We start from the raw sequence: 24,316 nt of genomic DNA on the forward strand, positions 1-24,316 counted from the left end.
TTTCTTCATGCCTGAAAACTACCATACTCTTTCACCTCAATGAAAAGAGTGAGGCTAACTGGGGCAAACAACACACTTATCTACACCACTGTTGAGAAATCTCACAATTGTACTTAGGACTCTACCTGTATCACTGTGTATAACAGATTTTTAAAGCTATGCACACAGAGAAAAAGATTTAGAATAAAACTGAATTGCTCAGAAATATGAAAAAAATAAGACTAGGCAGCTATGAAGTTGATAGAACAAAGATTTTTTTATTCAGAAATAGTTGTTTTAAAATTTTCTAAAATTAAATAAAAATCTGTGATTCTTTAATCAGGTTATTCTATTTCGTAAAACAAAGTAAGAGAAATAATTTTGAAAGTAAACTATTACATATTCTTTAAAATCATTTACTTCAGTCACAGTGAGGGAATCAAAACTAACAGACATCATACTGGATTACTGCTTATGTGCTACAAATGATACAAGTTATTAAAAATATTTTGTTTAATTTTTACAATACTACATCAGGTAAATTTCATTATTATTTTTACAAATAAACTGAATTCCATAGAATTTAGTTTACTTGATAATGGCTAATATATAGCAACACCAGAATTATAATAAAACTCTAAGTGTGTGTGTGTATCAAAGGCAAAACTGGAGTAGTCTCAACAGTGGTATCTGAGACCTAAAAAAATGAGAATTTAGTAAATCCAACCCTAGTTGCCCTGAAAGCACAACCTGTTCCATGATACACTAACACAGCTTGTATTTTTTATTAATTAGTAGAGCAAATACTTATTATTGAGACACTTAGATACATGCTTTATACTTCATGAATTCATTTTTGCATAATGATTCAAACTATTAGGTGAAGTTTTGTTTATAAGGTTTATTTTTTTTAATTGACACACAACAATTCTACACATTTAGGGGGTACAGAGTGATGTTTCCATACAGGTATGCACTGTGTAATTATCAAATCAGGGTAATTAGCATATATATCATTTTAAACACTTGTCATTTCTTTGTGATTAGAACATTCAAAATTCTCTCTTCTAGCTATTTTGAAATATGCAGTATGTTATTGTTAACTCTAGTCAACCTACTATGCAGTAGAATACCAGATCTCATTTTTGGGTGAAGTTTTCACTGACAAAATTATTTTAAGACAATAAGCACAGCCATTTGAGTATGCTATTCATTACTACACTGCTAGTATATGGAGAGACAGGATTTGAACTCAGATACTCTGGATACAAAACCTCTACTCTTAGTGTATACTATTTATGATATTTTCTCCTTAACTCTTTGATGAATAAGGGGCATTATGAGGAAACTGACATACTGCTAAAGCTCATTCTTTGGTCAGCGACTCCTACACAATAACATAGAAAGCTTGTTGAAAAGTTTTCCTTTATCTTCTTAGTCAGTGTCAGAGGAAATTGGGTTATAAAGATTTGGCAAAGTGTTACCTCAATACTGATCTTACTTTATGAAGGCTCAGTCATTTTTTCTTGGGAGTATGGAAAATGTTCAGTCAAATTTGCTATGATATGTGAATAAACTACCGGGAAAGACATGGCACAAGGCAGTCTGTACATCTTATTGTTAAGTAAAGGAAGTTCAAATAGAAAGAAGGGAGACAGCAAGGAAAAGATGGTCAAAATGGCACAGATGAGTTCAGGTGTATGAGAGGCACCCAGGGTAAGAGGTGCTGCACAGAAGTGGCTGAATGTGTAAGAAGGCTAAGGGCTTGGTCAGCACAGAGTCATGGGGAATTGACATTTCATAGAATTGAGATATGGACGAACAGGACAAGAAAAACGTGTAGAGAATTTATAGATGAGAAACCCATGGTTTGTAACATTGAAAAATGAGACAGTGCCGGCCTCATAGTCTACGAAAATGCCAACACGCTTAGGTGGGACAGTCAGGGAGAGGGTCACGATCAAAGGTTGAGAAGAGTGAACAGAACCAGAAGGGAACGAATCCTGAAAAGCATTATATTCCAATGTATTCTTCAATCCTATAACCCAGTAGCCATTTTGTGGTTGATAATTTCCTGTTAAGTTATGAACATACACAGTATTTTGTGGGCGGGCTCGTGCAACACGTACGCTCTGACCAAATACAATATTTTGTGGGTAGGCTGGTTCAACATGTACGCCCTGATCATACACAATATTTTGTGGGTGGGCATGTTCAACACATACACCCATGATCCAAGCACGTTTTTGGGTCACATCTACCTCCCAGTAATGTTTCCCTGATGTGATAACTGGGGAGCCCATGATGTCATAATAAGGATTGTTAATCACAAGGCTATTGAAACCTCTCGAAATGCACGTAGATACCACTTGTCTGTTATCTGGAGAAATGACAACATTTGGATTGTTGCTTGGAGCCAGTGTCACATAAACTGTGGAAAAATAAAAGGGTCAGATGAGGGATATGATATTGGCTTACTGGTGATATTATGAGAGGAATCTTGAGAAGAACTTGAGAGTAACCTAAGAGGAACCTTGTTCACAGGTTATAGGGAGGGGTAGGTATGTGTGAGTTGCAAGGAGAAACATGGATCTTAAAACATGAGACCTACTAGAGAACAAAAAATTCTGAAAGGTAAAGACAATAGGGTAGCTTGTGATACTGTGATTTCTCCTTACCCCAGTAGCGTTGGACATCTCTCAGCTCTGAAATGATAAAACAATATAATATTGAATACAAGCAAAGTCAGCACAGAAATCCATCTCTCCTATAGACTAGGGGAAGAATAGGGGACTATGATAGGAGAGCAAACTTGTGAATGAGAGGACGAACCAGGCACCTGGCCATTGCCATTAAATATGACCACATTATCAGCACACAATATCAGTCCTCCCTTATCTCTTCTATCCACACCTAGAAACTGTGCCCTCTCCCCCACTTAGCCCATGCCACCACTAGAATCCCACAGCCACACACTTGATCTAGCTCTGCTCACCTTTAAACACTTGCAGCATTCCTCTCAGATCAGGAGCTTGAAACACTTTCCTTTGCTCCTTGGGAAAAGTTTTTGGTGTCTTCAAGGTCAAGGTCTCACTTCTAGGAATGAAAAACATTGACCCCCATACCTCTGACCTTGTGTCCCTTGAACATCACGGACTTTCTATCGTTTCACCCCATTAATGAACTTGAACTCTCTACCCTGGAGATCCTGAGAAAGGAGAGAACAGACTCCCAACCCTAGAACCAGATGAAATGTGCTCATGTTCACCTTTCCACTTACCCTCTGTGTGATCGTGGAAATGTCTTAACCTCTTCAGAAGCACAGTTTTTCCTTCTAAAATGAAATGATTAACCTCTCCCTCTATACCTCCTTGAACTCATAAGAAACCATAAAATAATAGATTTTAAAACAAAACAAAACAAAATTTTAGTGCCTAAAAATAAGAACATGTAATGTGTGGAAACATCATTGCTATGGATGTGAGTTCCCAGAGAGATGGTCAGAAAGTGAGTTTGCAGAACCTGGCCTCTGGGTGTTTGAGACTTATTAAGTATGGAAACCCTATCTGGAAAAGCCCAAGATCTTCAAAGCCTAGTCGGGAGGTCCTCAGGTAACATCTGAGGTTTCAGGTTCTCTGGGAAAAATTATAAACACTGAGCAAAGGAGATATTGTGAGCACCAAACTAATACTCGTCTGAATTTTATGTGTTTGGAAGAGATTGTTACTGCCAGGTGTGTGTGCAATTTTAAACACAAGGATACCACCTTTCCATACTCTTCTGAAGTATGTCAACAAGATGGATCAATTATTTACACCAAAACCAAAATATTTCTCACAGAAATTTAAGTCTGTTTTTGGAAATCTAAATAGAACCATAAAGAAGGACCCGGTCTCTTCTATTCCCAGGAGAAAAATATAAATATATAGAAATTATCCCAATGGACATATCTGGGTACTTGGTAGTAAAAGAAGATATATCTCTCCCACAATAAGTCAAGCACCTATTGAATACAGAACCAGAGTGAGAGGTAGGTAATAGAATGGTGATGTAACAGGGATCTGATACTGCAACACCTTATCCCCAATACTGCTACTGATGCAAACTCTGTGACTCCCCACCACCCAAATTTCCCACCGTAGAATTTGGTCTATTCTCAGTAGTTATAAAACACTCAAACCCTGACTTGTGACCAGAAATTTAAGATAACACTATATCTAAATTTTCCTCCCTGGGACATGTTTTATTGTAATTGAACATGAGAGGGTTCTAACACCTACAAATTTCTTCTCGCAGCACAAAAGGGCCATCTCTGGTCTCCCACACATACCTTTTTATGACGTCATTCACATCCTAGGAAGAAGAGAGAAAACATAAATTAAGAAATAGTAGCCTCTCTTCCCTCACCAAGCTTCATCACATTTCCACCGACCCCTGGTAGGCTGAGAATGCAGATGGTTCCAGCACGAAAGACAAAAAAGTAAAGATAAGACTCAAGGCAATCACCCAGAAGACTCATGTGAAGTTACCAAGTTAACTAAAAAGTAGAAACAGCTTTCATCCTTGAGGAAGGAGTTTCTGATATCTGCAGATGGGACATGTTTACAAGCAAAAAGAAGAGGCCCCCAATTTTTTTTTATCCAAACGTATGTGGTTCCCCATGAGATGATTTAAATAATGCATGGCTCTTTGACTCATTCAACAGATGTGTAAACTGATTCACTATCACTTGCCAGGCATTATGAGAGGTTTTGGAGACTTAAAGATGAATAAATAGTCCTCAGGAAGTTTACATGGTTTTTCCCGAGGGTACAAGCAAACAAGTGTACTAAACAAGTACAGATGTTTCTCTAGCCGCTCTTTTTTTCTTCTATACATTACCTATAACTGACCTCATCCACTCCCTCAAATTTCACACATACATATGCGCAGTTGATTTCCAACTCTCAATTTTTACTCAGATTTGTCACTTAAATGCAGTTTAATATATTCAATAATGCAGAAGCCACAAGGACCAGCAGCTCAAGATGTCTAATATGTAGCACCAACCACACTTTTTTCTATCTTAATGATGTTGTCTATAATATTACTGATATCTACTCAGTCATTGTCCTAAAAACTACAATGTTTACCCTGAACTTCAGTCTCTACCAGTTTAATCTACATCCTTAATGACTTTAGGTCATCTAGTCGTCTTTATCATCACAGATATTGTTTTGTTTGATACCAATGTATTTGGTGTCCTTTGCCCTAGATTTATGTCCTTCAGGTAAGTTTTCTCCGAGAACTAGGCCAATTGCTGGGCACACACACACACACACACACACCCCCACCCTTTGCTTTTTTCATTAATATCAGAAATTTTATGTTGTGTATGACATAAACCAAATGAAACTAGATTAAGTAGTTACAGGGATTTTGGAAAGGGCAATTACAACTTCAATCATAGCTGAATTTTGAAGCTCAAACCTTGTCATCAAGATCTGGTCTATTCTCCAAATTCTACTTATTCCTCTACATTGACTTTATTCTCAGTATATGAAGGAAATGTGAATCTCCTGATAAAAACCCAGGAGGAAAGGAGAACTTCTCTTAAATTTTAACCAAAAATGTTTAGAATTGCATGGCATTTACTTGCATTGGATCAGATGTCCATCTTAAAAGCACCACAGCATTGTTGCTGGAAACAGGAATTGCAGATACTAATTTAACTAGGATTAAGTGACACAACTGGCCAGATGCCGTGGCTCACACCTTTCATCCTAACACTTTGGGAGGCTGAGGTGGGAGGACCACTTGAGGTCAGGAGTTTGGGAAAAATATGAGCAACATAATGAGACACCCATCTCTACAAAAAACACAAAAATTAGCCGGGTATGGCAGTGCATGCCTTTAGTCCCCGCTACTCGGGAGGCTGAGGCAGGAGGATCATTAGAGCCCAGGAGTTTGAGGTTACGGTGAGCTAAGATGATGCCACTGCATTCTAGCCTGGGCAACACAGCACCCTGTCTCAAAAAAAAAAAAAAAAAAAGTGACAAAGTGACACACAATCTGGCCATGGTAAAGATACACACATGTGGAAAGGAGAAGTGAAACAACCTATCAGTGAATCAATTATGGCAGTTTTTATTTTATTTTTTTTTTTTGAGACAGAGTCTCTCTCTGCTGCCTGGGTTAGAGTGCCGTGGCATCAGCCTAGCTCACAGCAACCTCAAACTCCTGGGCTCAAGCAATCCTTCTGCCTCAGCCTCCCAAGTAGCTGGGACTACAGGCATGTGCCACCATGCCCGGCTAATTTTTTCTACATATATTTTTAGCTGTCTGTATAATTTCTTTCTATTTTTAGTAGAGACGGGGTCTCGCTCTTGCTCAGGCTGGTCTCAAACTCCTGAGCTCAAACCATCCACCCGCCTCGGCCTCCCAGAGTGCTAGGATTACAGGCGTGAGCCACCGCGCCTGGCCTATGGCAGATTTTTAAGTGGCCTGAACTTTAAATACACCCACCTACCCAAAAATAAATCCATCAGGACAGGACACAAGCCTTACTGCCTTGTGGGGATTAAACATAACTTCTATTTGAGTTTAGAGGTCAATCAAACATATGTGTACACACAATAGAAAACTAAGATGCCACACTTAAAAATTAAACTCAGCAGATACATCAGGAGCTGTAGGGAAGTAACTAAATGAAAAAATTCAAACTAACTTCTTGGGAAGGTCCAGGATGAGAATCCAGAGAAACAATGAAATATCAAAAATGTCTATTTTACAACTGAAATATATAAAATGTACCAAGAACCAACAAAGTAGAACCCATGCTTGGGAAAAAATACCAGAACAATTAATAGAAAATACCTCCAAATGACCCCAGATGTTGGAGTTAGGAGGCAAAGACTTCAAAGCAACTATTGTAAATAAGTTAAAAATCTAAGGAGAACTATGCTTGAGGAATTAAAGTATAAAAACAATAACTCCTAAAACAGGTAGTCTCAAGAGGGAGATAGAAATGATTAAGAAATAAAAATTCTGAAAATTTAGAGTAAAATAACAAAAATGAAATATTTACCAGAAGAGCTCTTCTGGTAAAGATGAGCTTAAGATGGCAGACAAAAGGATCATTGAACCTGAAGTTGCATCTATAGAAAGTTTCTAATGTAAACCATAGAGGGAAAATGATTGAAAAAATAAGAACAATCTCAGTGACATGTGGGATGACATGAAATGTACCAAAATATATGTATGTAACAGGTCTTCCAGAAGGAAAGAAGACAGAAAAAAATGAAAAAATAATTTGGGAAAAACTTTTACAAGTCTATAAAAAACATTAATGTACTCAGCTTTGCCCAATGAACCCCAAGTTAAATAAATAAAATGAGATCCACACATAAACACTTCATAGACAAACTTCTGAAGGCTAGAAGCATAGGAAAGCATTTTCAAAGCAGCAAGCGAGAAACCAGTCATCAGATAAGGAATGCTTTGAAAGTGATTAATAGCTGACTCCTCATCTGAAATAGTAAAGGTCAGAAAGGACTAGATTGACATGTTGAAAGCTCCAAAAGAAAAAAAAAAATTGCAAACCCAGAATTCCATATAAAGCAAAAATATTATTCAAAAATGAAGAATAAAATATATTCCCAAATAAAGATTAGGAGAGTTTGTTGCTGGAAGATGGCGGAAATATATCTTGTGAGAAATATTCTTAAAAAGATTTTTAGTTGAAAAAATAAAATTCCTCCAAAGATCGACTCAAATTCATAAAGACACTGAAACAAGGAAATGCTATAAAATGTGAGTTAATATAAAATATGGTATAGTTTATTTTATAATTTATTTTTAATAACTTTAAAAGACATAAATTGATTAACATAATAATATACTATATTGACAGGTTATAACACATATTTGCATGTAATATCTATGACAACCTGGCAATTATACTTAACAATGACTGTATTCTTGAAATGACAAAGAGAGTAGATTTTAAATGTTCTCACTACAAAAAATATGTGAGGTAATGAATACATTAATTAGATTGATTTAGCCATTCCACAATGTATACATATTTCAAAACCACATGTTGTAAACAATAAATACATACAATTTTTATTTGTCAATTTTAATAACTAAATGAAGTTAAAATTAAAAATAAAAATTTAAAGGACTATAAAGAAGTTTTATGATTAACTAACTTTAGGCCTACAAATTTGACAACTTAGATGAAATGAACAAATTCCTATGGAGACATCTATTACCAGGAAGAGACTGAGGAAGTATTACAAAATCTAAATAAACTCAATGCATGTAAAAAATTAAAAATTTCATACCTTTCCCAAAAGTAAGAAACAGTATGAGATGGCTTTACTGGTCAATTCTATTCAATATTTAAAGAAGAAATAACACCAGTACTTTACAGATATTTTTCAGGACATAAATAGGGGTAATGTTTCAACACATTCTATGAGGGGGAAAAACAAAAACATCTCGTATTCTGAAGTGCTTGTATTTGACTAAGATGAGCAATGAAAAGCTGTCTGAGAAAGGCTCAGCATTAGATTGCAGAGAACAGGGGCCTAGAAAATAGCACTGGATACAACTGATCTTCTCTCCAAGGTCAAATTTTTGTACTGCTCTTGATAGATTAATAAAAATAGGATTTTGCCTTGATACCTATACATTCAATTATTCCTATAACCTCTGAAATTGAATTAGGAAAAGGGTACTGCAGTGCCCAGAGAACTTTAGCGTTGGCACAAGAGACAGCCCAGCAACATAGAGAAGGAAAACAGTCTTCACTTTTCCTGAATCTCAGATACTGAAGCTTCTCTTCAAGTCTTACCTGCAGCATCTCTATTGCTGGCCCCTGCAACCGATGCTCCAGATCTGAGATGAGCTTTCCCACCAATAGGCTGTGCTGGACCAGCTCATTTTCAGACTCTGCCAGGCTATCCAGAATATCTTCCTCCTCTTTCTCCAGCTTTTGCAGTTCTTCGTTCTCCTCAGAGTGTAGGATGTCTCTCAGTTTATCAAACTGTGCCTGGATATTTTCTCTGTCACACTGTATTTGATTCTTTAGGGATGAGAAAGAAAAGAGAGGCATTCAGTCTATCAAGAAGAGGCTGTAAGCCAGAAATAGAACGGTTTCCTCTGGGAAGTTCTCACAGGGAAGGGAAATAGAAGCAGGGAAGAAATTCTTAGGGAAGTTGACTTGTCCTGTTATTATCCCTTCATACATTCTAAAACAATAACCTTAAATTGGCATGCTGAGGCCCACTCTGAGCCAAAATGGGACCCCTGGGTGTGGCTTAGCTTTCACACAGTTATCCAAGACACTCATACCTGCCTGCATTACTTCTCACCCCACCCTTGAACACTGAGGGCAAAACCATGAGCCATTGCCAAAAGTCTTCCCCCAGTAGAGACACAGACTCAAAAAGCATCACAAGAATGGTACTCAGAATTCACCAGCCATCCTCCCCAGACAGTCCCTCCATGTAAGTAGCTCCCTCCAAATAGCTATGTTCATTTGTGTCATACTCTCTACCCCCAAACTCCGATGTGGGAAAGGATGAAGAAGAGGACTAATCAAATGACTTCTGGAGTTATCAACTGTCAGGGAACAAAGAGGGAGGGAGTTCCTCCCCAAGGTTCTGCCCAGATTTCTGGCTAACTCCCTCAGGGATTGTCTCCTCCTGCCTTCCAGGAAGTCCTCTCTTCTCTGATGTTAGCTTTCAATTTCTCAGCTTCCTGTTGCTCCTTCATCTGCTTCTCCAGAACTGCCTGGAGCGTCTCCTGTGAGAAAGGAATTACACCAGAGTCAAGCTATGAGCTTTTTCAGCACTTGGGTAGAAGATGAACAAGGAAGAAATCAGATTGATCTCAAAAGAGACTAGAGTTTACAGAAGCTCTGAGAACCCCACAGTTAGAATCCCATGACTTGAAAGAAAACCCAACATGGTGAATGTGTTCTTTAAGTCTTAGGTAATTTAAGTCACCGTCCCCTCACCAAGAGTAGACTGATTCTTTTTGTCCTAGAAGAAAAATCTGATCCTATAGCAAGGAAAGAACTTATATCTCAATCCACCCCAGTTACTCTCCTGCTGAAAGGAGTAACCAGAGCTTTCCTTGGGCAGCAAATCTCTACTCACCTAGCTTAAGGTGCAAAAATATTTACTTCTGTCCAAGAGTATGTACTTTAGGTTTATTCTCTTACAATTACATGGAGTGCATAAAAATGTCCTTCAGGGCTTAGACGATAAGCACAGGATGGAAAAAAAGTATAGGCCTCAGGTCTATGATGACAAAGTAATTAAAATAAAATGCAAAGTGTATATTTCCCATCAGGTACCATTTTCTGCCCTGTCTTCCAACCATTCTGTCCCTTACCTGGTACTTCTGGGTAACCTCCTCCATGAGTAACGTATGATGACCACGGTGCTCCTGAGACCGCTCACAAAGCCAGCAAATGACCTTCCCATCTTCCTCACAGAAGAGTAGGAGTTTCTCTCCATGGTGTGCACAGCGATCTATCTTCTGCCTCTCCTCTGGGTTCGACCTGACCTCCCTGAGCCTCTCCACTATGTTGGACACATGCCGATTGGGCCGCATGTTCCCAGGCTGGTAAGTGATTCGGCACACAGGGCAGCTGCTCTCCCCTTCTTGGTCTTTTATGGACTTCTTATGGTTTCCAGTGATGCAGGCTTGGCAGAAGCTGTGGCCACAGTCTAGGCTCAAGGGTTCTGTCAGGAGCTCCAGGCAGATGGGGCAGGTCACCTCCTCCTTTAAATTCACCAGGAGTTCTGAAGCCATAGCAGCCATTCCCTGATCCTTCCTGTCCTCACTGCTGAGGTTCCTAAGCTCACAGATCCCTGCATGATTGGGAAAGTTAAAAGGGGGCAGAGTAAGAAGGGTGGGAATAGAAAGGTTATTGATTGTGCAGAAATGAAAAATAGGGCAAGACCAAAATATTAAAGGATTAAAAAAATGTAGGAGAGAAACAAAGAAAGGAATTTGGTGACCTGGTAAAAAGGGCTTTTTTAATAATAATTTCAAACACTTTACTCCCAGTTCATGTCATGTGATAAATTTCATCCTTATCTGTGAGGTCTTTTTCCTACCCCACAAAGTCAATCAAAGACAATCAGAGGTAACTGCATAGACCAAATGCATCCCCAGAGCAATGGTGGCGTGGAGCTAGAGAAATCTAGACCGGGGGGGGGGGGGTGCTTCTGAGGTGTCTTGTCCTAGAAATTTGCCAAGGACTTTGATAGGAGCCTATAGGTGTATAGTATATATGCATATGGATGGATGATGGGGAGGGAGATGATAAAGATATACTCATAGTACACATATGTCAGAGACCCAAAAAATAGAAACATATATGAAATGAATGCCAGTCTTGGGAGAGAAGTCTCAAAATATTAGATGAGACCATTTGACAAATTATCATTGATGATGGATGCTAGCAATTGAACCAAAATCTAAAACACAAATATCAGCAGATGGTTTCAACCACTATGAACTTGACATTCTTCTGAACAGTCACAGTAAATTAAATAATCAGCCATATACATATATATATATATATATATATATACACAAAAGAGCAAATGTGATGAACACGACTAGAGACATGTACACATTGTTGGGAATCAAATAATAGAGAAAACAGAGGGTTATCCAAGAATTACAACTTGAAAACACAAGGTTCTAACTGAATCCTGAAGAATATGAAGAATATATGGGATGAGAAAGAGGACAAATATATTAGGTAGCAGATATTCCACATATGAATAACCTGTTCATAGGATATGCAGCATCTTCCGTGAGTTTTAAATGGCCAGTTTGGCTGGTGTGTACAGAGCTGCTAGGCCTGCAGGGATCAGAAAATTTGACACTTCCCAAAAGACATAAATTTAGGGACTCTTTCCTAAGAGCAAGGAGAAATTATCAATGTCATTTATCAACATCAATTAGCAGAGGGAAATGAGAATATCATTAGCTTTGCACTGGAGTTGTGAAAGGTGAGATGGATTCACTGTGAGAAAGGGAAGATCAGTTAGGACGCAGGCACAGTTGCTCAGGGGAAAGATGACGACAGCTTGCAGGACAAGGCAATGGAGAAAACAGAGAGCAGATGAAAGAGAAGTAGAAGGGACAGTGTTGGGAATTAGGCTGGATAGGTAGGAACAAATGGTTAACATCAGGTTTGGGCTCTTTCTTCCTATAAAGATAATATTGGCTTACCTTCTCCTGGTGTTGTTTTCCCTTGGGAAACTTACTGGGTTACAATGAAGTGGAATGTTAGCTGTCTTGCTAGTCCACATTATTGGGAGTAAAAATAGCCTGATATGTAAAGCACATTAAAACTGGGAAGATTATATACAGATTTTAAATTCCAGGTGGTAAAAACAGACCTCATTTTCCATGATGTAACTAAATATGTCCCTTTTAGGTCCCTGGAAGCTATGTTCATGAGCTTTCACAAGATAATTAGTCCTTTGGATACTGATGTACGGATGGTTGCCAAGGTTTGATGGCAAAAAAAAAAAAAATCTTCTCTATGAGACAACTGATAAGTCTTTCCCTTGCTCTGAGAAAGGAAAGAAACAGTTACAAATGCTATAAGGAGATAAATTCAGACCTACAAAAACTGTCCACTCCTCCCATCATCTAAAGAACAAGGAGTAATTCAGCCAAGGGTACAGATACTGAAAATTGGCCAAGGCCATATTGGGTTTGGCTGCAGGAATGGTGAGCCGGCATTTAGGCTCTGAGGAATGGCAAGATCAGGGGCTTACATCATGTGATGATGTTTACTACTGCTTATGACTCAAGCTGTGAGCCAAAGATAGGGGTAGGGACTCCAGTTATCTCTTATTCCATTAAAAATCCAACCAGTTCTAAGAAGCATCAAGGGCCTATATGGGAGGGAGGAGCAGACATTGAATTCTGCCATGAGACTGTGAAATTTACATTCATAGTGGGGCTACAAAGGGGCTGATGTCAAAGCAGCTGATGCCATAACAGACACTGAAAGAGGACCATGCAGAGGAGCCAGAGTCCCCACATAAGGGGGTAATCCCACCTCCACGTGTGACCCAAAGGCCCCAGAAAAGTCAGGGTGGTAGAGATGGGAACATTACTGTTACCTCCTTGGTATCCCGCCAGTCAGCTGGCTGCCATAGGTGTCAGGTGATTGTACCCTACACGTGGGACTTCTGACATCTGTGATCATGAGAACGCAAACTAAACGTGTCCCAAAGCTAAAGACATGCAACAAAGACATTAAAAGACAATAAGTAGGTATTGTAAAACTCCAAGCAATAAGGATATAGACAGAATTGTTTTCTTCTGTGATTGGGGTAATACTGTTTCTCTGAGCATGATGAAGCTGCAAATTACTGATGTTATATGGGAAAGGATCACTTTTCCTAAATAGGCTGGGAAAATAAAATTGTACTGTTTCATTTGCTAAGTATTATAATATCATCTAATACCATTATGCAGGAAACAAACGAACTCAATATTGCCTATACTCTCCGTAACCAATTAACACAGAAGACTTCTGCACATCAAACAAGTTCAGCAGCCGACACCAGCTGGGAGTCTTCTAATTCAATTCTGACACTATATACCTGGAGATAGTGTGTACCCCATACTTAAGAGCTCAGTCCCACAGACTGCCCTCAATTTCTGCTGGGATGTTTTACCTGTGTTTCTGACCTACAGGTTATAAATCAGGGTTCTTGGGCCGGGAGCAGTGGCTCACGCCTGTAACCCTAGCACTCTGGGAGCCCTAGGCGGGAGGATCCTTTGAGCTCAGGAGTTCGAGACCAGCCTGAGCAAGAGTGAGACCCCATTTCTACTGAAAAAATAGAAAGAAATTAACTGGACGACTAAAAATATATAGAAAAAATTAGGCGGGCATGACGATACATGCCTCTAGTCCCAGCTACTCGGGAGGCTGAGGCAGGAGGATTGCTTGAGCCCAGGAGTTTGAGGTTGCTGTGAGCTGGGCTGATGCCACAGCACTCTAGCCAGGGCAACAGAGTGAGACTCTGTCTCAAAAAAATAAATCAGGATTCTCCTCCTTACATTTACTGATATATTACAAAGAATACAAATGAAGTGATGCACAGGGCAAGGCATGAGGGAAGGGCACAGAGCTACCATGCTCTCTCCAAGTGCACTATCCTCTAGAAATCTTCAAATGCTCAACTATCTGGAAGCTCCCTGACCCCTGTGCTTTCAGGGTTGTATGGAGGCTTCATTACATGATTAAATCACTGGCTAATGATGCAATTTAACCTCCAGCCCATCTCCCCTCCCTGAAGGTTGGGGGGTGGAGTGAAATTCTGAACCCTCAAATCCTGCCTTAGTATTTCCACAGACCCGCCCCCATCCTGAAGCTATCTAGGGGTTGCCGGCCATCAGCCGATTCATTAGCATACAAAAAGATTGTCTCTTGGAAGATTTCAAGGATTTTAGGAGTTGTATGCCAGGAAACAGGAAGTAAGACCAAATATATTTCACAATGTCATAACCATTTAATGTATATTCCCTGTAATACTAGCAGAATTAAAAACTGAAGCAAAAATCCATGAATCAATTTTAAAATCCTGTGACATATGGCATGACAGAAGTATACTGCCTAAGTGAGAAGACAGGTGCCGAACACTGACTTATTACCAGAAGGGGGGATAAGGAATATGATGCAGAGGTGAAAATCTCCCAAAATAATCTCCATGCAGTAAGATTTAGTCAGATGAGGGGAAGAAAGGGTGAGAGAAAAGAGCTTTGCCTGGGCTCTTCTGTATGTCTGAATTAGCCTAAGTGAAGCTGAAGCTGTCCCTTCCCTGGGAAGGGGATGGGGGTGCAACAGAGGGCCCTGTGGAACTCTCTTCTCTCATGGGCTTCAGGATCTTGTTATCATGCCACCTCTTCCGACATTTTTTCATATCATTAATATCAGTCAAGCGACTCTTTCTTTAATTAAAAGGTAGAAAAGGTGACACTTCTGGAAATTCTTCCCAAGTGCTCCTTTTTTTCTCGATCTTTTGGGTGGCAGATATGGCCCAGGGAGAGGGAGGAGAAAGGTTGGTAAATTTTAAGGAAATGCAGTAGTTCCTGGAGTCTGGACTTGGGGCTCTAGCAGCAGTGACCAGATGACAGGCTGCAAAGCTGGTCAGCTGTCATGCCATCAAGGCTGATGTCATGCAGACAGGCCAGGTTGATGGAAACTGATCTGAAGAGTCATGTAGAAATACAAAATTATTACACTGATAGGCATTAAACTATTAGGATTCAAGATTTCTCTGGCTTTGCCCCTGTTGCTGGGGGAAGGCACTGTCTGCTTCTGGAGTAGAGGCTTCTGGCTCTCTTCAGCAAAGTGCAGTTCAAATTTATAGACTAGAAAGGGGCTGTGGAGAGACTCAGCCTGGAAAAATAACTGTTCCTCCAGAAAACAAACCCTTTCACTTCTTCAACCTCCCTTGTTTCAAAGCTGTACCTCCCCAGACTGCCCACGTGTCAGCACTGAGGGCAGGAAGTCTGCAAGCTGGGCCTTTTCCTGCTTCGGAACAGCTTTCCCCATGATCAGTTAAACTCACCCAAGCAAATTCAGTTTTTTGTTCCAAAGTCTTCTGCCCTCCACAAATCACTCAATACACCTTCAGACACCAAAGAGGAAGCAGAGATTCCGGGAAGAGAGAAGATGGGCCAGGGTAGCTGTAGTCAGGACTCAGGCACCAATCCAGTCGCCTGTTATGCACAAAGGAGTTCGCCCCAGAGAAGCTGCAAGAAATGAAAGTTAAATTCTTGTGGGCGGAGGGTGAGAAGGGGGAAGATAAACTATGGACCAACCAGATGCCTCAGTGCAAGGCCTCCAGTCCCGCCCTCTGAGAGAGTCATCTGCTATGCTGCTGTGCCTTTCACTGAAAGAGAGGTGGTAAAATAAAGGGGCACCCCTGTTTTAACTCCTTTTTCTCATGAGTCTCAGGACCTTGTCATCACACCACTTCTTCTGACATAGTTTCATATTAACCCAACCAACTATTAAAAGCTAGGAAAGGTGCCCTTTGTGGAAATTCTTCCAAAATGCTTCTCTTGTTCCTGATCTCACAGGTGGGTTCTGCTTCTGGGTGGCAGACATATGGCCCAAGGAGAAGGATGAACAATGTTAGTGATTTTTAGAGAACTGCAGTAGGTTCCTGGTCTGGACTTGGAAATCTTACAGGACAAGTGAACAGAAAAGTTGCAGAGCAGGGCAGCTGACACACCATTAAGGCTCCCAGACCCAGAGGGGACAGGATGCTGGGAATTTATCTGGAGAGCCATGCAGAAATACTACATTATCACACCGACAGCAGTTAAACTCTTAAGTTTCAAAGAACTTTCCAACTTCCCCCTGTTGTCTTCTCCAAAGTGTTTATAACCTCGCTGAGCAGCGCCAGGCCTTACTCTCGTTTCTCTGCTAGTCACCACGCAGAACTGGTCCAGAAAGCTGGGGTGTAGTCCACGGAGTACTCTGCAGCCTCCCTTTTAAGCCTTTCTTCATTAGGACACCTCAGTAAGTCCTCACTGGAACTGGGAACACAGCTAGAGAGGAGGATTGAGTGAGAAAATGAAAATGCACGAGGAGAAGGCGATGAGGAGAAGTGTCATCCTGTCATCACTTAATGCTGGCATCAGTAACCCCATTCCCCACCCACACTGAGCGCCCCCAACTCTAAGGTTCATGAAGTCAGGTGGAGAACTTTTCTATTTTATTCCTTATTGTCCCAAATCTATTAGATAGTGGTGTACATAAGGAGTAATAGATACCAAGATATATGGCTACAAATATAATTTTAATTGAATTAAAATCTTGATGATGTCATGTTTCTGTTCTATTGTTCTTAATGTGGACAAAATTTCTGTGTCACATAACGTAATTCAAATATTTTCTGGTATTATTAATAATTATGTAACCCCCTTTTACAAGTTTTAACCAATACTTTTTCATAGCTTCTCTATTTTCTTCCTAAAGTTTACTCAGATTGGCGTTTAATCTGTTTCTGCCCTCACACTCTAACCACATTTCCTCTTACTTCGCCCCTTTTCTCAAAGGGGAAAATGTTAGAAATCCATGAACCCAAAGGTAGAGATATTTCATTAGATTCCTCTTCGAGCAGGACATGTGAGGATTATGGAGGACACACAGAGACCTAAGGAAATGTTTAGTTTTTTTGAATAGTTTAAGAAGAATTGACATTAGTTCATTAAAATGGTAGTATTTAGCAGTAAAGCCATCCAGCTTTGGGGTTTTTTCTTTGTTGGCAGACTTTTTATTACTGATTCTATCTCATTATTGTTATTGGTCTATTGAGGTTTTTATTTCTTTCCAGTTCAATCTTGTTAGGTTATATCTGTCTTGGAATTTATCTATTTCCACTGTGTCATCAAATTTGATGGTTTAGAGTTGTTCATAATATTCTCCAGTGTTCCTTTGTATTTCTGTAGTATCACCTATAATGTCTCCTTTTTTTGATATGATTTTATTTTATGGGATCTTCTCTTTTCTCTTGATTAGTCTAGCTAGCAGTTTATCAATTTTATTTTTTTAAAAAAACAAATTTTTGTTTTGTTGATCCTTTTCATTTTTTATTTTTAGTCTATATTTCATTTAGATTTATGCTGATCTTTATTATGTCTTTTTTTCTAATTTGGGGTTTGGCTTTTTCCTTGCTTTTTGAGTCCTTTGAGAAACATAATTAGGTTGTTTATTTGAAATCATTCTACTTTTTTTTCTCTTTTGGAGACAGAGTCTCACTCTGTTGCCCAGGCTAGAGTGCCATGGTGTGAGCACAGCTCACAGCAACCTCAAACTCCTGATCTCAAGCAATCTTCCTGCCTCAGCCTTCTAAGTAGCTGGGACTACAGGCATGTACCACCATGCCGGGCTAATTTTTCTATTTTTAAGTATAGATGGGGTCTTGGTCTTGCTCAGGCTGGTCTTGAACTTCTGAGCGAAAGTGATCCTCCCACCTCGGCCTCCCAGAGGGCTAGGATTACAGGCATGAGGCACTGGGCCCAGCTTCATTCTACTTTTTTGACATAGGCATTTATTTCTATAAATTGCCATCTTAACACTGCTTTTACTGTATCCCATAGATTTTGGTATGTTGTGTTTCCATTTTCATTTTTTCAAGAAATATTGTGATTTTATTCTTAATTTCTTCATTGACTTAATGGTTGTTCAGGAGCATGTTTAATTTCCATGTATTTGTGCAGTTTCTAAAGTTCCTATTGTTATTGGCAATTTATGTAACCAAAGCATTTGTACCCACCTAATATTCTGAAATAAAAAAAAGATGCTGAAGTAGTGTGGAAAGGCTGTCCTGCCTGCAGATCCTGACCAAACCTAAAACACTGCCAAGAGTCAGATTCCCTGAGCCGATCGGCCAGGACGTTTCTGGCAGGTACATCACAGTGGACCTCCCATCCCATTCATAGTTTTGCTGGATACTGCTTACAGATGACGCTTTCTCTGGGTTTGGTCTATCCTTGAAATACTAATGTCATTTTTTTTAGATCAGGAAAGGAAAATAAAACAAGGAGTATGGGTCAAGTGTCCACAAATCCACAGATTTTCTGGGATTCAGATCTAGAAAAAGGAATTGGTATCCTAGTAAGAAGTTTAGCTTTTGAAAGACATTTTAACAATTCTTTCATACATAGAACCCACACTGAGGTCACTACTTGAAGCTAGGAATGGGTGATAGGGTTTCTGATCAAATTAAACACACACACACTATGAAAGCATTCTCCAGAATTAAAGTTTGCAGAGAGTGGCTGGCCTAGAGATGTGAGAGGTATAGATCCATTTTGCCCTTGGGAACCGAAACAATCTTCCTTTGTCTCAGCAACTAGATATTTGATATCCATAAAGTCACTATTGGAACTAGATTCCAAATGAATACATTAAGGTTTGGTTTAGGACAGAGTTTTCTAGGAGAATAGGTTGAGGTAACTGGCAGGATGAGCACAGCAACAAAGTAAGAAAGAAAGAAAAGTCAGAGGGAGTTTCCCACTCAAAATGATCCTGCAAACCTAATAGGATATATTAAGCCAGGTAACAGGTACTCATACAACAATATACCCCAATATGAAAAACACTAAGAAGCAATGGGAAAATAACAAAACAAAATGAGACATTTAAATGCATGTATTATTGCTAATATATCTAGCAAATTAAAATTAATCAAGAGTAGTAAATTTGACAAACATAATTTACAAACTATGAAAATGTGTGGTAGGCAGAATAATGCACCTCCAGAAATTATCCTCATCCTAAATCACAGAACCTGTGATTATGTTGAGTTATATGGCAAAACGGAATTTAGTTTCATCTGAAATTCAGATGAAACTAATCAATAGACCTTAAAGTAGGGAGATTATCCTGATTTTCTAGATGGCTCAAATGCACTCAGAGTTCTTAAAGGAGGGAGAGGAAGTCAGAATAGGGCAGTCAAAGGAAAATATGACCATGGCAGAAGGGCAGAAGTAACATTGCTGGCTTTGAAGATGAAGGAAAGGACCTTCTAGAGGATAGAAAAAGCAAGGAAACAAATTTTCTTCCCAAAAGACATGCAGCCTCCTCAACACCTTGCTTTTAGCCCAGTGGGATCCACGCTGGACGTCGGAACTGCAAAACTATATGATAATACATCTGTGTTGTTTTAAGCCATGACGTTTGTGGTAATTTTCTATAGTAGCTATAGGATAATAATATATTCTGCTTCCAAAGAAAAGGCATTTGTATGTTTTAAGTACATATGAAACACATATGGATAATTTAATACATTAGGGAGGAAATTAAGAAGCTACATTAGTGAGGGGACATGGCGTATTTAAAATATTTATCATAAGAATATATGTTATTATAAATATGTCCAATATTTCCACATTGATACCTAGATTCAAAATATACATCAGTCAGATAAAAACCCTAAGTGTGCGTGTGTGTGTGTGTGTGTGTGTGTGTGTGTCTGTTTGTAAATTGAGAAACTATTTACAAAACTTTCATGGCAATGCAAAGTGTTTAGAATGGCTAAGAAAATTTTGAAGAAAAAATTGTAGCACTTACTCTCCAATATCAAGTATACTAAAACACAATTTTAATTCAATTGTGTTCAATTTTATTATACAAATAGACTAATTAAAGAACAATGAAAGTACAGGAACATTCTTAGTCTTTTGAGAATTCTGACTCAACTGATTGTGTCTGATTTGTCTTACACTGAAACTCCCAGGGATCCGATGCCCACAGGCCACTAAAACCCTCAAGCTATATTCTATCCTAAGGGAAAGGAATTAATATGGTGAGTTCCATCCCTTGTGTGGGAACAGAAAATGGAGGGGGCCATATAGCCTGAGTTATCTCCTGGGAATATGGGAAAAGGCATAAATATTTTCATTTTGCCTCTCACTAGACTCTTTCTCAGGTTAAATTTCTACTTTTTTCCTTCTGAATAGATACTTCCCACTAATCCTGCAAATCAAGAGACAGAAGAATCTAGTGAGTTGAAAACTGCAGTCAATTAATGAGGAGATAAGCCCTGACCTGGCTCTGTGATTTTATCAGATAACAGAGCCTCTAGTTTGCTCGGTGTATAGGGCATAGCTCTGACCTGTGCCCTGAAGGACACAACCCTGGGAGAAAGGAGTCCTTTTGACACCAATGATTCTATAATAAGGAGATAGACAATGGTGGGACACTTGATTTCATGTGCACATCAGCTTATGTGACCAGTGGTACAGCAGGGAATTCAGGAGGAAATTGCTCTTTGGGTAGACGCAATGCGATCAGAATGGGCTTTGACTGAACCAATAGACTTTGGTTTGGATGTTTTCTTTTGGGTACTCTTTATAGTTTTAATGATTAGTGGTTTATTTCCCCCCCCCCTTAAAGATACTCCCTGAAACTCAAGGGGAAATGTGTTTCCTGTTAGGGGGTAGTGTATCTGTGCTCCAAGAGGCCGAACTGCCATTTAACATAAATTATAGAGACATTTTAGGTTTTCTTAGTCTTTTGCTTTTCAGACCACAGGAGGTCACCATTTTAGGGAGAACAAGACTCTATTGCTCTATGTCATTCGAATGAGCACAGTATTTGTAGGAGTTTGGTCTGCATCAGACCTGGAGACATATCTTAGAACAGACTTTCACTCAGGGGACTGCCTTTAGACAGTGGGAACTAGTTGCCTTCTCCTAGGTAGATGTAATATGCCCACTTTGGCTAAGTAAGGGCTCTGTTAATGGCAGAACTAAGGGAGGGAAGCTCACGATGTAAAGCTGTTACTAGGGACTTGGCAGAGACATCACCAAATCCTACATGGCTGGAGCTATTCTTTCCTTATGATCAAGGCTACAGAACCCTGCCAAACACAATAATCTAGACTGTTGTGACTTGCTTGCAAGATCCACTTCCTTTCCTTAAAAGCTTTTTGAAGGGCCTTGTAAATTTGTTGTGGAAGGTAAGACCCAAACATGGTGCATGTTCTGTGGGGCCTCTCTAATGCTGGGCTCCCCAGTATCAATGTTCCTGACTCCTTTTCCTTCCTTGTTCAAAGTAGTCTACCAAGTAGGTCACACAAACAGACTTAAAACTCAAAGGGTATTTTCAATGCCAAAGCCAACTTCAAGGGCAGGTTCTATTTAGTAGAAAGCTGGGGTCCAAATATTGATAGGCCAGAAATGAAAACATTGGTGTAAACAGTTCTTTATTATTCTTTGTTTCATCTCTAGGAGGTGAGAATCTGCTCTGCTTGTCTTTGCCTATAGCACTAGGTGTTTTCTGCCACGGAGGCATCGTCAGAATCACTGATAGAGTTGTCCCTCCTACTAAGATGGAGGAATAGAGATCCTCCAAGGTTTAAAACATTGCCCCTCATTCATAAATTATCCTCTGAGCGTGCTGTTCTCTGCTTGAGTCAGGATAACGCTGCTCACTTGTCCCTGTGTGTTTTCTGGTACACAGATTCTCTTATACGCACATCCAAGTGAGCATACACTCTAATCTGACCATGTTTCAATCCCTTTGGAATAAAACTCCCACACCATCCACAGCACTGGAATCTGCCCTTTTTCCCTTCCTCTCTCATTACTTTTTCTCCTGCTTTATCCAAATTCTTCAGTTATTTTATTAGACCCATTGTCTTAAACATATTTGCTCTAGAACAGTCAATTTCCCCCTTTCTTCACAGTTCATCTTCATCCACTTTGGTATTTTTAATATTTTTATTATTCTCTTTCCCTTCCCTTCCTGCCCCTTCCTTATTCTCCTGCTTGTTATTTTTTTTTTTTTTCCTCTCTTTTGAGTTTGGGCTTATCCTAAATATTCTGCATTGAGAAAGGAACATAATTAATTATGTTTAATGATAAGAAATTACTGAACAACCAATATAACCCTTTCATATAGTTTACTAGTAAACATACAAATAAATTAAGTGAGTCTAGAGCAAAGAGTAGGGGCAATAGGCTGCCAGTCATATAGGTGCCAGGTCTTCCTGGGGACAGGAGGTGCTTCTAATGTAGGAGCCCTCAATGTGACAGTTGCCTTCCCCAATGATTTTCAACATGAGAGTAAAATTGTTAGCCTTCTCAGCCCATTCTGACACTTGGTTTGTCCTCAGGGCTCAAGAACCAGAGAATCCCAGACTGCAGAGACCATGTATAACTTGAGCTGTTACAACCCCAGCTCTTTTACCCTTGTTGGAATACCCGGCCTGGAGAAGTTCCACATGTGGATTGGGATTCCCTTTTGTGTCATTTATGTTGTGGCTGTTCTGGGCAATGGCATCCTCCTCTACCTCATTGCAGTTGAGCACAGCCTCCATGAGCCCATGTTTTTCTTTCTTTGTATGCTGGCCACCACGGACGTCATCTTGTCCACTGCCACAGTGCCCAAATTGCTTAGTAACCTCTGGCTTGGCTCCCAAGAAATAACCTTCTCTGGTTGTCTCGCTCAGGTGTTCTTCCTCCACTTCAGCTTTGTAGTGGACTCAGCCATCCTGTCGGCCATGGCATTTGATCGCTATGTGGCCATCTGCTTTCCCTTGAGATACAACACCATCCTGACTCCGCAGGTGGTCATCAAACTTATGGTGAGCATCATTGTGAGGAGCTTCTCTGTCATCCTGCCAGACGTTTTTCTTATAAAACGACTACCCTTTTGCAGGACACGTATCATTCCGCACACATACTGTGAGCATATAGGGGTTGCTCGGCTTTCGTCTGCTGACATCTCCATCAACATCTGGTATGGATTTGCTGTACCTGTCATGACTGTCCTCTCGGACGTGATCTTTATTGCTGTTTCCTATACCTTCATCCTCCGTGCTGTCTTTCAACTCTCATCCCAGAATGCCCACCAAAAGGCCCTCGGTACCTGCGGCTCCCACGTCTGTGTCATCCTCATGTTTTACACACCTGCCGCCTTCTCCATCCTTGCTCATCGCTTCGGGCACAGTGTCCCTAGAAATGTGCTCATCCTATTTGCCAACCTCTATGTGGCCATCCCTCCTGCTCTAAATCCTATTGTTTATGGAGTGAAGACAAAGCAGATCCAGGACAAATTTATTCTCCTCTTTTCTTTGAAGAAGTTACAATGAGTGGACATTGAAGGAAAAATTTAGGTAAAATTGATTTGGTTAAATCCTATGAAACATACTTAGGAAGACATAAAAATAAAGCTGCAACTACTACAAATTTGAAAATTGAGCATTCCAACCAAGTGCAAAATATAGGCAGGAGGGAGAGGGGAGAAAGAAAATCTTACAAAGTTCAAGAATATCAAGGGGTTTCTTGGTTTAGTTTTCCCACCACTTGTGTGAAAAAGCTGATGATTGATACAGAAGAGCACTAAACTGAGGGTTACATCTTTCCTATTGCTAATCTTAAAATATTTGAAGGGTAGACATTTCCTAACATGCAATTCACTCCTGTATTTCTCAGCTTATGACTTGAAGGCAACACCTCTTGTCTTCCCTTCTAAGAAGTTATTAAACCTCTCTGCTATGATTATCAAACTTACTGCTTCACACTTCTTCAGTTTATATTTTATATATGAGTAATGCCTCCTTCAGTTGTCTTTATTTCCTTACTTTTTCCCTGCCCATCTGAGATTACATAGAGTTGTTCATCTTTTGTACATATTTTCTTTAGTTATATGTTCCAAGAAATGTCTAAGGATTTACTTTTCACAACTCTTGGCCTACATTTTACAAGTATTAATATATTTAATTCAGAATGTAATTTTGGTAGGGTAATATTAGTAAATTTGGTTTACAAATGA

The 24,316-nt window shown here is 39.6% G+C and overlaps 2 protein-coding genes across 4 annotated transcripts; one reads left to right on the forward strand and one right to left on the reverse strand.

The window, feature by feature from the left end:
• Positions 1-610: 610 nt before the first annotated feature.
• LOC138385194 (tripartite motif-containing protein 5-like) lies at positions 611-15,760 on the reverse strand. 3 transcript variants are annotated; one of them, XM_069471104.1, is made up of 9 exons: positions 15,591-15,760; positions 10,366-10,847; positions 9,676-9,771; positions 8,819-9,049; positions 4,310-4,332; positions 2,975-3,075; positions 2,658-2,684; positions 2,192-2,410; positions 611-2,095 (listed from the first exon to the last, which is right to left on the reverse strand). In XM_069471104.1, the coding sequence occupies exons 2-9, from the start codon at positions 10,795-10,797 to the stop codon at positions 1,749-1,751; spliced, it is 1,476 nt and encodes a 491-aa protein (XP_069327205.1). In that variant the 5' UTR covers positions 10,798-10,847; positions 15,591-15,760; the 3' UTR covers positions 611-1,748. The 3 variants fall into 3 exon arrangements, with proteins under 3 accessions (XP_069327205.1, XP_069327204.1, XP_069327203.1); XM_069471103.1 differs by adding an exon at positions 13,131-13,244 and having other exon boundaries at positions 613-2,410; XM_069471102.1 differs by having other exon boundaries at positions 613-2,410.
• Positions 15,761-22,691: 6,931 nt separating this feature from the next.
• On the forward strand, positions 22,692-23,633 carry LOC138384142 (olfactory receptor 52H1-like). Its single transcript, XM_069469416.1, has one exon. The coding sequence runs from the start codon at positions 22,692-22,694 to the stop codon at positions 23,631-23,633; it is 942 nt and encodes a 313-aa protein (XP_069325517.1).
• The last annotated feature ends 683 nt before the right edge of the window (positions 23,634-24,316 follow it).

This window comes from Eulemur rufifrons, chromosome 6 (assembly GCF_041146395.1).
Source record: "Eulemur rufifrons isolate Redbay chromosome 6, OSU_ERuf_1, whole genome shotgun sequence".
Lineage (NCBI taxonomy): Eukaryota > Metazoa > Chordata > Mammalia > Primates > Lemuridae > Eulemur > Eulemur rufifrons.

Bases quoted from the DNA above. Each gene is read 5' to 3' on its own strand.
- LOC138385194 (XM_069471102.1), bottom strand. From the start codon at position 10,797: ATGGCTGCTATGGCTTCAGAACTCCTGGTGAATTTAAAGGAGGAGGTG. The intron at 2,685-2,974 runs GTGAGCAGAGCT...TTATCATTTCAG, and splicing joins AATGCTGCAAGTGTTTAAAG to AGCTGAGAGATGTCCAACGC. The intron at 2,411-2,657 runs GTAAGGAGAAAT...ATTTTTCCACAG, and splicing joins AGATGTCCAACGCTACTGGG to TTTATGTGACACTGGCTCCA.
- LOC138384142 (XM_069469416.1), top strand. From the start codon at position 22,692: ATGTATAACTTGAGCTGTTACAACCCCAGCTCTTTTACCCTTGTTGGA.